This window comes from Gallinula chloropus, assembly GCF_964237585.1.
Source record: "Gallinula chloropus genome assembly, chromosome: 3".
Taxonomy (NCBI): domain Eukaryota; kingdom Metazoa; phylum Chordata; class Aves; order Gruiformes; family Rallidae; genus Gallinula; species Gallinula chloropus.
The window spans coordinates 106,460,585-106,477,562 of NC_140087.1; the positions used below are offsets into that span (position 1 = coordinate 106,460,585).

General features: G+C 42.3%; 1 protein-coding gene across 1 annotated transcript in view; it reads left to right on the forward strand.

Moving 5' to 3' along the window:
- Positions 1–599: 599 nt before the first annotated feature.
- Positions 600–16,978, forward strand: part of ASAP2 (ArfGAP with SH3 domain, ankyrin repeat and PH domain 2) — a gene marked incomplete at both ends in the record, with an annotated part of 88,120 nt that continues 71,741 nt past the window's right edge. The window contains one exon of the mRNA XM_084261171.1: positions 600–725. Coding sequence (XP_084117297.1) covers positions 600–725 — 126 coding nt within the window. The remainder of the gene's footprint in view (positions 726–16,978) is intronic.

Genomic DNA, 16,978 nt, shown 5'->3' on the forward strand with positions numbered 1-16,978 from the left:
TTACACACGATCTTAATAACACGGCTGGATTTGTCCTGCCTGTTCCTGCAATCACCCAGCCGGTGCTTGCCGTTAGACCCCCTCCCTCACCCCGCTCTGCCCGCTTCTCCCTCCCCGGCGGGGCTCGGGAGGGAGCCGCCATCTTCCCAGGGCGGGCGCCGGGGGGCGAGTGCGTGGCAGCAGGTCTCCTCCGGGCGTGCGGAGATCGAAAGGGGGGGGGGTCATGCGGCCGCGCCTCGGCCCGTCTCCGCCCTCTGTGTGTGTGAGCGAGGGAGAAAGCGAGAGGGAGGGCGGGGTGTGGAGGCAGCTCCCGCCGCCGCCACCTCCCCCCCGCTCGCCGCTGGGCGTGTGCCTGGCCCCCGGTGCTGCGTGACCGCGCGGGGAGGAGGAGTGTGGGTGCGGGGAATTTCCTTGTGTGGCGACGGAGGAACAACACCGCTCCAGACGGCGGGGCCGCGAGGAGGGCGCTGCTGCCGCCGGTTGCTGAGCGATGTGAGGGAGAGCCCCCCCCGGGCCCTCCTCTCCCTCCGGAGCCGCCTGCTTCCCCCCCCCTCCCCTCTCCCCTCCCCTCCCCTCGCCCCACTCATCCCCGCCCCGCCATGCCGGACCAGATCTCCGTGTCGGAATTCGTGTCCGAGACCAATGAGGATTACAAGTCACCTACCGCCTCCAACTTCACCACCCGGATGGCCCAGTGCAGGAACACAGTGGCGGCCATCGAAGAGGTGAGCCCCGGGAGGGGAGGTGCGGTGGGGCGGGGAGCGGGCTGCGCAGCCCCCCTCTGGCCTGGCTGCCCGCCGCGGCGGCAGCAGCAGCAGAGAACAAGGCGCTACCGGCGTTGGCTCCTGCCGCTCCCTCTCCCTGCCCAGTCCCGAGGAGCGCCCTCGGCTGCCGCTGGCAGGAAATGGGGCTCGGCGGCGTGGAGAGGGGAAAGAAAAGGAGAGGGGGGAAGGGCTGAGGCGCTGCTGCCCCCAGGCCCGTGGGGCTCGCGTTCCGCCCGCCTCCCCGCTCTTCAGCGCACGGCGAGGCAGGGGGGCGCTGGCCGCCCCCTACTCCCGCTTCTCTCAGCCAGGCGGTAGGGGAGCCCGAGCCCTCGTTTCTCTTCGCCCGAGGAGCCCCGAGTCGGTCGGTTCCGCCCGTCCGCCCTCCTACCTGGAGGGAGACTTAACTCTCCAGCCTCCCGGCGCTGGCCCTTCCTTAGCAGCGGCACCTGAACAGCCTCGGCCGCGCCGCACCTCCTTCCCGCCTGCAGCCGTGTGGGGCTTGGGCTGTGGCAGCCGTGTGGGGCTTGGGCTGTGGCAGCCCCGGCGGTGCAGGAGGCTGGAGTATCTTTTCCCGAGCATGTGTATGTGCCTGTCTCCCTCCCGGCACAGGTGGGATATAATCTTCTTCCCAGTCCCCCGCACAGAGAAATTTAAACACCGTCTTTCCCCACACCTCAGCCGCCCGCCTCGGGCATATGCTTTAAGGTAGCTTTCCCTCAGGAACCGCTTCTCGAAGGTTGTGAGGCGATGCCTGCCCTTCCCGGGGAGGCGAGAACTCGCCGCCCCCGCAGCGGGGCCGGATCACCCTCCCCGCGGTGCGCGGGAGCCTGAGACCCCTCTTTTTTTTCTCTTCTTTCTTCTTTTTTTTTTTTGTCTCCCCCTCCCCCGGGCTGCGGATACTTCGAGTGAGCCGCTTTTGTCTCGCCGAGAGCTGTTTTGTTTCTTAAAAAAATACTCGAAACGTGTGGTTGAACCTGATAGCGAGAGCCCTCCCTACCGCGGAGGGTGGCTGCCAGCGCTGGGGAGAGAGACTTTTCCCTCCTGTTTCACACCAGAGGGAAATGTGGGACAGGTCTGAACACAGTGAGAGCACATTCCACATCCCAGCCGTATACGCACAATGAAACGAGAAGCGCCTGTGTAGCTTGATTCCTCTAGCAGCTTCTCTGAACTAACTCCTGCCAGGGGTTGGAATCTTGCTTTTGGTGCAGATTAATTTGCTCAGTCTACCTGTTACATCAGTGTTTGGTTGATCTGTTTTGCAGTAAAACATGTATTTTAAAAAGAGCCTCTTCAGCAAAAAGAATCTTGTCAGTAGTTAGTGTCCCTTCTTACAAAAGAACTGCCACTAGCAATGGATTATTAACATGTCTTAAGTGAACAAAACCCAGGTTAGGTGTTTAAACACCCTTTTCAAGATCTTCCTGTTTTGCCAGTTCCCCAAACCACTAAAGCAAGCAGTTGAATTCAAAATAATCTGCACAGAAGGAATTACTGTTTTGTTCCTGAGGTAATTTTCTTCCCTGCAAGCTTGCACTTTAATGCCTGGATTTAATTATACCTTATTAACTTGATAGATAGTCTTAAGATCAACGATTTTGTATCAAAGGCAACTTTTTCTTGAAGAATATTTATAATAGCAAATCACTTTAGTTGTTAGATAGAGCTGCTTACTAATCGATTACCACAAAAATCAAAAGTTAGTGTAAGCATTTAGAACAAAAGGAATTTTACTAGATTGAGACATTTTTATTGCAAGTCTCATAAGAATTGGTCTTTCTCTAAGCGTTGATTTCTGAAGCTGCATGGTTGCAAAAATATCATTGTTTCTCAGAAAAAACATGCAAAAAGTTTTTGTTCTTAAGTTTCATGTTTTGATGATTGATGGCACAACATTTTTAATGTATATATCTCAAGGTCTTTTAAGTGTTCACCTCAGGAAGTTTTGTCTTGAAACCCATTATGTTAGGAGAGTGGTATGGATTTAGAAACTTTAATATGGTGGATTCTTTTTTTTTCTTAATCTGTGTCTGGTATTTTTATGCCCGTGCTCTGATACTCTACTGTCTGATTTTTAAACAAACTCAATCAGTATGTTAAATCTTTGTGGATCTGTGTATTTTGGGTATTGGACTCTGTCTGCCAGCTTAGGGGCAAAAATAATCTTTTAGGATAATGATGATAAAGAATATGTCTGTGTCTTGGAGATCTAAGTGAAGTTTACAAGGCAGGGGATGAGAGGTTGCACTGGCTATAGCTGTTCTCAACAGTATTGATCTGTCTAGCACTTGGCAAAATATCAGCACTTGCTGCCTGTTTGTGCTGCTGTCCTAAAGCATGTGTTGAAATGACTACTGATTTTTAAATTTCTGTGGGCTTTTTCAAGAGGAGCAAACAAATTCTCACAGTTTCAAAATGGAAATCTTTTTTTCAGAGTTAGCCTTCTTTTGTTTGGAAATACTCAGGTCCTTTAGCACGGCGTGCCTGGTTTTTCAGGTTAAATGTGATCCTTTGATAAAAGGCTGGCTCTAAATTGTGTAATAGAGAAGTCAGTGCTCAGCACCTTTTTTATAAAAGGCTGGGCAAGAACAGCTTGTAACGAACTAAGACTTTGTAGAGGTGGCATGTGGAAATGTGCAGGCCGCAGAAAGAACCTGTGTGTTTCCAGTGTCACAGGTACTGTGAAGCATCGCTTTCCAGCGTGTGCTGCTCTGATGCAGGAGACAGTAGGCTGGCTGCCTGTGATTTAGGGAATGTGTTGTTCAAAACAGTTAATAATGAAGCCGTGCTGACTGCTGGCTTTGTGTGTACATTGATTTTAACAAGTGACTCTAACAGCTAGTTTATTAACTGAAGACAGTTTTAATTTTCCAGGATATTGTATACATGTATTAAATTGACAAATTAGCTGGTTAATATTGATACTTTGATGATGTTTCTTAAATGCTTTTCCCAGCAAATCTGGCTCTGGAATGGACTATGCAAGAAGCCAGCTTGAGTCTCCCAAGCCTGGCACTCCTTTGGAGGCAGAGGCACAGGGGGAGGCACTGTGGAAGCACAGGAGGTGGAAGCTGGTGTGACTTGTTAGCCTAAGCTCAGCTCTGTGCAAACACTGATACGGGTTTCCAGATCCCAATGGGAAACCTTTTGCACTTATCATTAACACTGCTGGCTACCAGTTTTGTAATTCTGTCTTAGATAATTAGCAGGTATCTAATAGTATCTTAAAAGTTTAGTTAATGAGGCCTTCCTCTTAGTGATGGAGTAGAAAGGGCTTGTTAAGTGAGGAAATCAATAAGATGTTGGACACTTAATATGTGTATAATGTTCCAGTTATTTCTCTGTGGGTGATGGTATTGCCTTAAATCAGTGTTTTTTGAGCTTGGATTAACTGACCTCTGTCAGTTGTAGAATATTACTGATTTTTAGTATCAGTTGAAAACACCTTTTTTACCGTTTTATGTGATTGCATATACTGATTACAGACCCTTGATAATGGCCTTTGAGAACACCAGAAGCATCTGCACTGCAGTTTGGTAACTGGTGCCTATTCAAACACTTGGAGAGTCTGATCCTTTGCTCTTGGTAGTGGAAAAGGGATTAGGAAAGGCATGTTTGTGGAACACAACGTAATTTCAAAGGAAAAGGAATCTCGTAATTTCTGCATTGTTCTCAGATTAGGATGTTGCTTAGCAAAATGTCGGTTAACTTTAGCTTCTGCTAAAACAAAATTACAAGTGAGGCAGTATATATCACAGGCCCTTACAAGTTACTGTTTAATCTTTGCATGTATGATAGTGACTAAGATTAAACAAGTTTTAATTGATAGAGTGCAGAGCACAGTCACATGATTGGGGGAAGGGTTGCTTGAAATCAGTAATCTAATATGACAAATGCAGTCCTTTCAGTTGACCATTTCTATGAAAGGTCCCAGGATTTAAAAATGTGTGGTGACCACTCTTAAACTATGAATGCTTAAATATCTCATTTTAGTACCCTTTTTAAAAGGGTAGATAATGGCAGGACAAGGGGGAATGGATTAAAGCTGAAGGAGGGAAGGTTTGGATTAGATATTAGGGGAAAATTTTTTACAGAGAGAGTGGTGAGGTGCTGGAACAGGCTGCCCAGAGTGGTGGTGGATGCCCCATCCCTGGAAGTGTTCAAGGCCAGGTTGGATGGGGCCCTGGGCAGCCTTGTGTAGATCCAGGCCTGGAGGTTGGTGACCTTGCCTGTGGCAGGGGGGTTGGAACTCTATGATCCTTGGGGTCCCTTCCAACCCAGACCATTCTATGATTCTGTGATTACTTAGAATATACCCTTCTCTCTTTTATGTGCTGTAAGTTAAATAAAATAGTCCCTAAACTAACTGTGATGGAGCCTGCACAGTGGTCCTAATAGCTGTGATCATTAAAGATTTTTAGAAATTGTTTTATAGAGATTTGATGACTAGAATCCAAGCGTGGCACTTGTTGCTTGTGGAGGGGGGGGGGGGGGGGCTGTTGTGCAAGCAGAGAATATCAGACAGTTCATGTACTGAAGACGTTTCCATCTAAGTTGGGAGCTACGGTGCAAAGTTTGCCTTGCTTACTTAAGCTTCATTGCATGCACGGATTTCTCTGTAAAGAAAGGAGAATGGAAACACCGAGAGAAGTTTAATAGGTTACTGGAACACCCTTCCCAGCACAGTAGCACTTGCTACTGGGATGAATGTGTTGTAAGAAGTGAACAGGAGGACTGTGTGGTGGAAAGATTTAAAACATACAACCAAAAGAAAAAGTATAGTAGTACCAAAGATGGTCTTAGTTCTCTGGACAGCAATAGATTTTAATTGTTTGGGGTCTGTTTAAAAGCTGCTCCCCAAGAATTTATGTAAAATCTATAACAATGGTTTAAAGCCATAACTTGAGCTTTCAGGTCTCTACTTGCCTTTGTTCTATAGGTCCTATTCTATCATGACTGCACCTCAATGGTTCTGTTGTTTTACAGTTTGAAGGATTAAGTTGTTTTATAATTTCAGCTCGTAGAAATGCAGAATGTCATTTCAGTGTCAAGCCCTTTTATTCCTTACTGTCACTTATAATGCAAGTGTTTGTATCAGAAATGGTAACAACTTCTTGCCACCTCAGGAAATGCCACAGTTTTCAGCTGGTGTGGAGAGGCATAAAGGATTGATGCTTACTGAATTTCATTCCCTCTTGTTGTGTTCAAATTGGGTAATTCTCTCTTCCCCATTTTGGTTCTGCAAAGCTAACAAGGGCAACAGGTAATAACAGCTTGGTAGGGTGGGTGAATATGAGACTGGATACATGTGTGTTTTTAAAATTTATACTTTCCCCATCATGTTTTGCTTGTTAGGTCTTTAGGACTGGAAATCTGTCTTCCTACATGATTGTGACTTGCTTTTGAAAGCTGTGTGGAGAAGGTGTTTTTATATGCTGTCAGAAGCAGTAGGAAATGTCATGTATTGTGATGTGTTCTGGGAAACTTATTACTATTATTTTTGTATTTCCTTTAATAAATGATATCTGTGTTCCCACTATAAAATGCTCTTTGGTAGAACATATTTTCACACTTTTCTTACCTCATTAATAAATACAGTTCCATTAATAGAAAACCCCCTTTTTTGTGTTCCACTTTAGCTTCCTTTCTGGAGTCATGATCTCTGACGTTAGCATCCAGAGAGGATTCTGGAAAAGTCGTTATGAAACAAATGGCACGATGATTTCAAAAGGAGTGTGGGATTTTTTTGTAAATTCTCTTTTTCTCTTTGAGAGGAACGTGGAGAATGAAAGTTGCAGAAATACAGGAGCTTAACTGTAGATCTTCAGCTGGAGTTTTGTGCATATTTTAAAATACAAAATTTAAACCATAAAGCTTTGAAGTACAGGCAATGTGCAGTCACTTAAAAGAATTTTAAGCCATATAGATTGCTGTGCACCTTACCTTGGTGCATCCAATGATGCATCTGCTTCCTCATACCAAATGACCCATTCCCGATAGGAGTATCAGTGGGAAATATATACATTTCTGAAGTATTTTACTAACTGTGGCTTTTGTCTTTTGATTTTTTTCCTCAGTGCTGCTGCATTTCTCAGCCTTACCTGGTTTTAGTGTACTTCATGCTGATGCTAAAAGAAAGTAGACATTGAAAGTGGCTAATTCTGCTCAGGTTTAACCCACCTTCACTTCTCATCTTCATGCTGTACTGTAACAGCAGTGCTAGGTAAAGGTGAGGCCTTCATTCAGCAAGGCATTGATAACTCACAGGACAGAAGCCTGCTCCACGGTACTTACAGTCCATGTGTCATGTGGACAAGGCTGATGAATACAGCTGGAGGAATCCAAGAAAGCTTGGTGTGCCTGACTAGTGTTCTGTGTAGTTTGGTTTATTGGTATGCATTAGAGTAGTGGTCCTTAAACTTTTCAGTTTGGCTTGTAAATGTTTTATTTTTTTACAGTTTGTAGCTGTCCATGTGCCCGTGTGTGTATATATATCTACACAGATTGCATGCAGCCATTCCCTGTCTAAACTCCTGCACCCCAGCTACTGAGCCTCATCTTAACAACCCCACGCCATGTCTGGCCCCTTTCTCCTTTGCATCTGAAATTCCAGAGAAGTTTGGCCTAGCCCCATTTAGGTTAGTTCTTCCCTCTATTGTCTGGGGTGTCAAGCGTCTCAATACCTTCTTGATGTTTATAGTCTCGGTTTCTTGAAACTCCTTTGCAAGGGAGGTGGTTGGTGCTTTAGTCTGCCTCCATGGAGCTTCCTAACCTTGCCCCCTTTGCAGCACCCTGTCCATGGTACTAGAGCCATGGCTGGGGCTCAGATGGGTTTCATGCTGAGCAGGGCTGTCTTTCCTGGATGGGCTAGTGGCAAGAGTCTTCACTTGCTGTCGTGGTTTTACCCCGGCTGAGAGCCGAGATCCATGCAGCTGCCTGCTCTTTAAAGGAAAAGAGGAGGGGGAGAAGTGTGTGTGTGGGGGGGCAGGGGGGCAAGGGAAGGGAAGGGAAAAGGAAGGGGCAAATAACAACCCAAAACCAACACTCAAACACAACATTCCATCCGCTGCTACAAAAGAAGTTAACTCCATCCTGACTGAAACCAGGACACTTGCCCTCAGTCCTTACTGGGTCTAAATGAATGTTGCTATAGAGGGAAGAAGATATTTTTCTCTGGGTGAAATCTGTCTGTAGCTTGTCCAGCTGTGGGGATGTCTTTCTATGCCCTCAACCTATTCTATGTTCAGTGATCTCTATAGCTTAGAAATGTTTGTGGATGCTATAAAATGTAAGGGCTGGTAAGATAAATACCAACTCAGCATTGGTAGGAAAACATGAAGGTGTGGTTCTAAAGAAAAACTGTGGGTGTGTGTTTGCTGTAGTTCATCTGGTCAGAGAGGGGGGAAGTCATGAATGAACAAAAGATGATGGTGTTGACTACTAAGCGAATCAAAGATTGCTGTCTTACATTTGATGCAAAGGAGGGTGCTGGTTTGAGTATGGAGGGGGATTCACTGCATAGAAGACAAACTGAAAGATTCAGTATTGTGAGTGGGTGTGGCTGAGGAAGACTATTTGTCAAGGGCAGGAAGTTGAAATAATCAAAATTAAATTATGAGATCATGGATAAAAACCTTAATTTAGAGTAAAAGGCTGTATTTTAGAGAGACCATGTGCAGGAGGGATCTGCATCTTTGATGGTAGATTTCAGCTGAAGAGAACCTGTTGCTTGTGGTCTGTCTGCTAACGCTGCAAGCACAGAGGAAAAGCTTAAGAGGAATAAGTAAGAACTGTATTACATCCACATTGTGGTCAGGCATCTGTGACAAGCCAACTCGCTGACTTTTACTGAAGGCAACTAATGTAAGAATTGCTGACTTGAAGGCAATCAGGTGCTTGTTGTGGATAATGCCTGACTTAAGCACAGAGGGTTAAAAAAAAGCAGGAACGAAGAAAGGAGGGGAAGTATTTTCAGCTAGGAAAAATTATTCCAATGAATGCAGAAATGCAGACTGATGCTGTTGAATCTTACTCAAAGACTGCAAGTACCTCTGGATAAGTGGCAGGCTCGCAAAAGAACTAGCTCCCCTTCCTGCTTTCAGAAATGCTTGAAAAATAGTGTAAGCAAGTATTTACAGCAACATGCAAGACAACAGTACTTTCACGTTTGCTTTAATTTTCTACGTTGTAGCATAGTCAGATGTGCAAGAGCTTCATGTCAGAGGAAATTGTGTGACTCTGATTCCTCGGGTATCTGTGCTGGCTGTGTCTTACAGAAAAATGGAATTATTGAGAGTCATACCTGTAAAGCTGCAGAGGGTGATTACACCCAGGTTTCATGCAAAATTTAAATCTCTGCTTTGGTCCATTTTAACTGAGACAGATTTCTCCTCCCTTTCTGAAACACAGCTGGAAAATGTAGATCAGATTACGGGACAAACAGAAGTTTGGTGAAAACTTGAAAATTGCTGAGTATTAAAAACAGAGTATTGCTGGAGGTAGAATTGTTTCACCCCCCCCCCTTCCCTCCCAGTCTTTTCCCCACAGTCTCATGTTTGTTAGTGCCAAACTCAAAGTCTTGTGTATGCAAAACTCTTCCTGTATGTAGCTGCTCTTGGTCAGAAGTAAAAGCTGGAAGAGTTTTGGTATTAGATACAAGATTTTCTGTGATTAAGATGACCACCAGCTTCTTTCACTTGGATTAAATCCAAACTTCTTTCATGAAGTTTACATCAATGTAAGGATTACGTGGAGACATAAATTTGGCTAAGAAACAACAAAATGGGAATGCAAGAAACAGTAAGACTCAGAAAGTAATGACAGCTGAAATGTTTTAAGACCTAATATAAGGATCAGTCAAAAGTGAAGAGCAAGAGAAATAGAATCTGAATTAAAGAAAAATTGAGAGTCAAGAGTCATCCCAAGGCAGAGATGCTATGATGGCATACTAGGAGTGGCAGGTTAAGGACTGACATACAGGCAGAAGCATTAAGGAGGGGATATGGAAATGCATCAAGAGACTAAGGAAGTTCAGAGGAATCAGAATTGACAGGAACTGGGAAGGAGGGATGTGTGTGGCAGTGTTTATGCAGGAAGTAGGATGAAAACACACCAGGCATGGAATGTGGAGGGAGGGCTGATGTGAGAAGGATCAGTGTAGTCAGAAGGCAGGGATAGTGGTGGAGGAAAGTGGATAATGGTGTTACCACAGCTTCATCCTATGCTCTAGTTTAGGAGAGTGGAAGAAGAGTCCTGCATGTTATATATCCAGAAAATGGGTCACAGTACTCAGTATGGTGCAGACTTTATTAACTGTTGTGTATTATCTTAATTTTATTTGGAAAGAGAAAATAATTTGCCTTCTGTGGGAGAATGTATTGATGGAGGAACTGAGATACAGCACTGTAACTGAGTATCTGTTTTTCTTATGAGCAATGCTGCCTAGCAGGAAATAAACTTGGGTAGTATGATTCAGTACTTTTCATCTAGAGTAGCAAGCTTTGTTTTCAAGTGAGTAGGTATTAGACAGAATTTGAGAAATTTGCTTGTTTTTATATGGGAATTCCATTTCACAAAAATATTTATTATGGAAGTGACATCTTGTGCAGAGAAGCATATTTCTTTGGCATATATTCTTTAAGAGGTGCCTGTAGAAGTTAATATGAAAGAACCTGTGGTATAAATTCTGGCATCTGACTTGTTAAAGCAAGAAGAAAAAGGAAATTGAAAGGGAAGGCTGAAATCCTGCTCCTCATTGTCTTGGAGCAGTATGGTGTATAGAACCATCTGCTGTTTGTGGACCCCTCAGCTATCCCTGATTAAAGATCAGATTATCAATGTAGTTCTAGTCTGAAATCTATAATTCTGTCTAGGCATTATGCTAAGTATGTGTGTAGATACATTAGAACAGCTGAAGTGATTAGAGCTGAACAAATTACTTTTACATTGCTGAAAGCTTTGTTCTACATTTAGAAGGCATATAGGAAGGGGAAAAGAGTAGTGCAGTGATGTGAACATTCAAACAGATTATTTTCTCATGTTTTATAGTTTCTGTTCTTTCTTTGTGAAAGATTTCTTTCCCAGGATATACAATTTCAAGGAAACTTTGACTGTGTTCTAGGGAAGTCAACTTAGAAACAAATGCATTTACTAGTCATTTTAAGACCCTTTAATCAAACTGGCCACAGCAATAGGAGTGGAAACTTCCTTAGCATATGCAAACACAGAGCCCCTGTTCTGTTGTCACATACAAAACATGCAGTATTGAGTCTTGCAAAGCACATGTTTTTAATCATTTGTTTGTTTTCCAGAACTGTAGGTGTATGTTATGCAACAACAGGAAAAAATACCAGCAGAGTCCTCCTACACTTTGAGCTCCATGTAGACTAGATTCTAGCTGTGCTGAAGAGAGTAGCATTGAAGTAGCAACAAAGTAGTAAATCTTTTCTAAGCTGCTTCTTTGTTTGGTTTATTTGTTGTTTTGCTTATTTATTTCTCTTCTGTGGCTTAACTGCTCTGGTTGTGGATCACAAGCTTTTCATGTAAGTATTTCCAATCAGTCTTCTTGTGATGGTAGTATTTGCCACTGCTTTCTCTGTCCTCCAAGCCATATGGATGTGCTGATGGTGCAAAGAAGCGTGGTGCTTGGTTACATACAGATTTAGATGTTTGTCTCTTCAGTTTCAGTCAGTTGATTCAGTAGCTGTTTCCTGATTCTTTTAAGAACACAACAAAAGTGTTAATAGGCCTGGATCTACTTCTCTGTTCTGAACTGCTTCAACTGTAAACGCAGAAGTTGTTCAGTGTTTTGTCTCAGGTAGCAGCTGTGGATGACTTTACCTACCTAATGCTCAGTGGTATAGGGAAGTACTGTTTATTCCATTTTATTATACTATATATGTGAGCTCCCTAATTATTTTGGTAAATGTCACCCTGGGTGGGGGGTGGGGAGGAAGCTTCTATTTTTACATAACAAATTATATAAATGTGTGTGTTGTATGTGCTGTTTGGTGCACTAATACTTGTGTGACTTTAAGATTCACTTACGTTTTTAGGAAGCTGCCCTTAGTGACAGGAGTGCCCTAACTGTTAAGTTTAGTTATGCTTAAAGCTGTTGAAATTCTAGTGGAATTTTATGAACCTGGTTTTCAAGACTATGATAGCGTCTTGAGATTTCTCTTTTTGGACCCCTAAAATGATTGACAGTATGTGACAGTTTGGATGCAGTCTTTCATTTGAAAACAAATTCTCAAATGGAAATTCATAGAATATTATGTTTATGCGTTTAGACTAGAGAACTCAAACTCTTTACTGATAACTACAGCGTAATAAAGCATCAACAAAATGAAATTAGTGCAATTTTTTTCCATTTAACCAGAAGAGGAAGATACTGATGTTATCAAATGTTTGATTGCCATGTTGGCTAATCCTGTATTTGAATTAGCTGCTGTTAATTATACTATCAAGCAGTTAGTTTATAAAGGGGAAAAAATGTATTGATGCTGAGAGACCATGCAGAGATTTTTCAAAGGTGGTATACTGAATTGTGGAGAGGTTGGAGTCTGGAAGCCACTGTAGAATAGGAATGAATTCAGAGTGTGTCAAGAGAATATTAGTTTTAGCCTTTGACATTGGGCTTTCATGTGAGAACTGGTGAATGGAACTGCAAGGTTATGTATACAAAATGTATTAAATTGGAAACAAATTGTCAGTGAAGAAAATAAGATGTAGTAATTAATACGCCACCAATATTAGGGGTTAGGTGCCTTTTGTAAATTTCTGCCCTAATAATAGAGGTCATGTCTGATATATTGCTTTAACTCTGTTTATTCTAATTTTGGCAGTTGGCTCAGTGTTTCCCTGGGAATACTTGGTTCATTTGGAGTGATTTTTCCTCATCTCTTGTGGAGTCATCTGCCATTCTTTATTGTTGGGGGTATGGTGTCCTAAACGTGCCACGTCTGTCATGATCTCGATGAAGTTTGCGTGCCTTTTATTCCCTTTAAGAACAACCACCTCATATATGTGTCTGCCAAAGATGTTGTAATGCAGGTTTTATGATTTCTGTTAAGAAGTTGTCTGTTAAGACTGAAGTTTGATTCTGCTATGTTGCTGTAGACTCTTTTCTTGGTTAATTTCTGGTCCTTAGAGTTATTGGATAAAGAAAGAAGATTTAAAAAAAAGTCAAAGGAGTGCTGGCTGGGGAGGGATATAGGTCATTTTGTGGCCTCCAGTTGATGGTGGTGCACACACCACAAAGATTCTGAGTTTTAGGGTGCAGTAAGTGTATTGTACATACAGAAAACTCACTAGTTAGTTCATCATTTTAGAGAGCTTGCAACTGGGATGACTGCCTGGTTCAAGTAGAGGGTTTGAAGACAACTAAAACCAAATTAGACCATTGATAGAGGAACTTCTAAGTATCTGGAAAGTGTTACATTTGTTGATTACTCCCATATATAACTGAAAATTCTCTATTCAAAAAGCTCATCATATGCAGAATAAAAGGGCATTATGTTCTGCAGAGATTAATTCTTGTTGGCTCTGATGGTGCATAAAAGGATTTAATACTAGGGAAAAGAGTACTGAATTGAGAAATCTGCAAAAGGAAAATCCCATCAGCCCAGCTCATCGTAAAAGCTGTTGAGCGATACAGGGTGAGGATCAGCTTCTTCCAGCAGCTGGGCTCGGAACCATGAAGGGCTCTGATGAATGCTGACAGCAGACAGAAATGCAAAAACAGTAAGCTAGGAAAAGTCTCTTGCAGGCTAAGGACCAGACAATTTTGATATGGGTAAAGTGATGGAAAAGTTTACTTGGCTGTAGAAGACAGTTGTCACTGGAACCTTATTATCTGTGTTACTTTGTTTTACATAATGATACATTTTACCACGTTGAAGTATGTAATACTAAATACACGGATGCAGCTATCAGGAATTGGCTAGTGCAACTGGAAAATTAAACAACAACTAATAAATAAGGGAGTTTTATTTACACACCCTTTGTTTCAGAATGAGCCATGTAAAGAGTAAGAGCACCAAGTCTGCTACATTGCTTATGAGATCTCTAAACTCCAGTCATCTTGCCTTTGAAAGCAGAAAACTGGAATGTCGGTGATGAAATTATGAAAGGGGAAGTAAAATATTTCTTAGTAAAGAAAATGTTTAGTGCTGGAGGTGGATGTGTTCTAGAGAAATAGCATAAGCAGCCTCCGCTCTTTTTCTCATAGGCAAGAGGTTTTATTATATAAAAACACTTGGTGTCTGCTCTTCCCCCCTCCACCCCCAAGTACCTGTTGCATTTCCAGCTTTATGTAGCGAGGGAACTTTGTGGAAATTAAAGGATTAATGCAAAGATACAGCACTTTTTTATTCATTGCACAACAGTATCAGGTAGTGACTTGTGTTAATGATACAGCATTTTGTAGACTCTGAACCTCTGACTTAGCATTTCTCTTTACTGAGAGAAGTGGTTTGTTTGAGAACTCAGATTCTCAGGCATCACTGATTTGTTTTAATAAAAAAAAGACATAGTACAAAGTCATCCTGCTTAAGTGTGGTTTTGTATACAACATACAGCTGTGTCAGATTTTCTCACCTGTTACATTTGAAAGAGTTACCTTTTGCTTTGCGAAACTAGTACTTGTATTACCCTTTTTCACTGCTTATCCTTAGCTGTATTCACTGTAGGTTAAAGCCAAAATGTTTACTGCATTTTTCTGCCAGATAGACTATTACTTGTTTAAACAGATTGCCTTGGCGTCGGGCCCACAAGAACCACAAACCCAGATGCTGGAGAAGTAATGCTTGTGTGGAAGGGGACTTTGCAGAGACAATACTGCCATAAACCCTGTCCTTTTTACTGTGTGTCTGTCGTTCTACCTTCATAGTCTCATAAGTAGACAGGTCTTGTGCTTAAGAGCTTGTTTATCACAAATTAACAGTCATAGCTACTGTAGAATCTAAGGTTCTGGAATATTTCTTCACATACACGCTCTAAATAAAGTAATTACCCAAAAAAAGAAAGTTTAAAAAATTATTTGTCTGTTAGACTATGTTCAGGGGCTGAAATGCTTTGCACCGGACTATGCCTGGGAGGTTTTTTCCACCCTTTGTATCATTCCCTCCCTGAATGTGCCAGGTTATCAGTGGAAGGAAACTGGAGAGGATTTAGAAAAGAAATTCATACATGGAAGGAGGAAATGACAGGAGAATGGAAAGAGGATTTTGGAGGGGGATGACATAATTTATGAAGTTTTTTTTACCGCCTTCTGTAACAGGAAAGTGGATTGAGACCAGTGGTGTAGACAGTTCATTTCTGATAGAAAAATAACAACGTGAGATACAATGTCTGTGGATATCTCTGATCTTTTGAGTCAGGGGATTAATTACAGCGAGTATCAGATTGCCTGTAAAGATACACCAGAGAAGTCACACAGTTGTGCTTGTTGGGTATGAGTATTGAAAACTCTCTGTTGTTACTCTCTAAACAAAACCAATCCAGTAGGGCATACGAGCTGATTCTTGCTGTGCTGTCTCTTTTTGTCTTTTTACTAATCGACCGAGTTTCTTCCTGCATCTTTTTGGGAAGGATGTTCCTGTTTGTGTTCAGGATCTGCGGCGGCCTCTGGCATTCGTACTTGTTCTGAAATACTGGAATGAGTGAAGTACAGAAGGGTTCATGTGGCTACTTACAGCCACATTTTACTGCAAAATGCTAAAATGGAGACTGACATTAGATTTCTGTTTTAAAGATATAATGGTTAATTGTTTATATTGGAAGTAACTCTGATAATCACTTGTATTTTTGTCAGTTAGATGGGTGGTATGGGGAAGAACACAGAGGTTTCCTGTCTCTCGGATTATTTTTCAAATTACTTGAGGATTTATTTCCCAAAATTTTGTTACTGCTTTAGCAGTATTTCTGAGGGAGGTTTGTTGTTGTTGTTTCAAGTAATTCGTTATTTCTTTAAAAAAAAATAAATAAATGGAATACTTTGAGACACTTCACAAATTCGGATCCAGTTCTATGAATATTTTCAGCTAAACCTCTATCCAAATCACCATAAATGTGAAATAGTTAATTTTAGCTTCTCTACAATGAAGCTGCTGTGGGTAAGAAGAAAGGAATGTATGAGAGACTTTCAACTGCTTTAAATAAGAAATAGAGCAAAGATGATGGCTGCCTCCTTCCCCTTCCTCCCTCCCTACTTCTCACAGTGGGCCACTGAGCTGTGGTGGAGGCACTCACACTGAGCAGGGAGAAGGCAGGTTGGTTTTCAGCCTGTTGGGTTATGCAGTGTTTCTGGTTGCAGATATCTCAGTCTTTCTAAACTGATTACTGGAAACTGGGAGATTATCCTGGGGAAGGATGTGTACGTGAGTTTCTTTGCTTGCTGCATGAAACATCTGCTGTTGTCCACTGCCGATGAGGATATCAGGTTAAATGGGGTGTTGAGCTGACCCAGGATGGCTAGTTCTCAGTTCCTCTACAGCCAAATAATTAATTTCTGGGCCACAAAAAAAAGGCACTGGTGTCAGGGCACTTGCATAAAGACCCAGACTCCTTCTGTAAGTGTGGCAGAAAAGATGCTTAATGAACATCTAAGCACTAGAGCCTGGGGACTCACCATTTCTGCTGCCGCCACCCTGTTTTTCCCCATATACGTTGGTTCTGTAGAATGTGCCAAAAGCATCTTCGGGATGTTCAGTTACTCAGTTTCTCTCTTTCTGCTTTTTTCTTCTCCAATTAAATATGGTAAAAATAGAACAGTTTGTTCCCCCCACGCACTGAAAAGAGCAAATAATAGATTCATTTGTTGTGCCAGACTGAGATGTATTAAATATATTTATTAATTTGAGCCAACACCCCTTCCAAAAGGGAGAAGCCTGTATATTGCATGGATCTATTTAGACAATAGAGATTTTTTTTAATTGATGCTGGTTTTGAGTTTGGGTTTTGGTTTGATTTTTCTTTTGTTAGGTTGTTTCTTTCTTTCTTTTTTTTTTTTTTTTTTAACAGCGATGATATGTTTGAACATTGTATTTCCCAGTGGGCTTAAGTCGTTCTAGACATTGTGAGATAGACTTGAACACCTTTATTATTATCATTATATTGAAGTGTCAGGACAGTTTGTGGCATGCAAACTAGGATGTAGAATGACATTTCAGTACATTTCAGTTACCTGACTGATTTCTTTCTGGTAAGACAAGTTT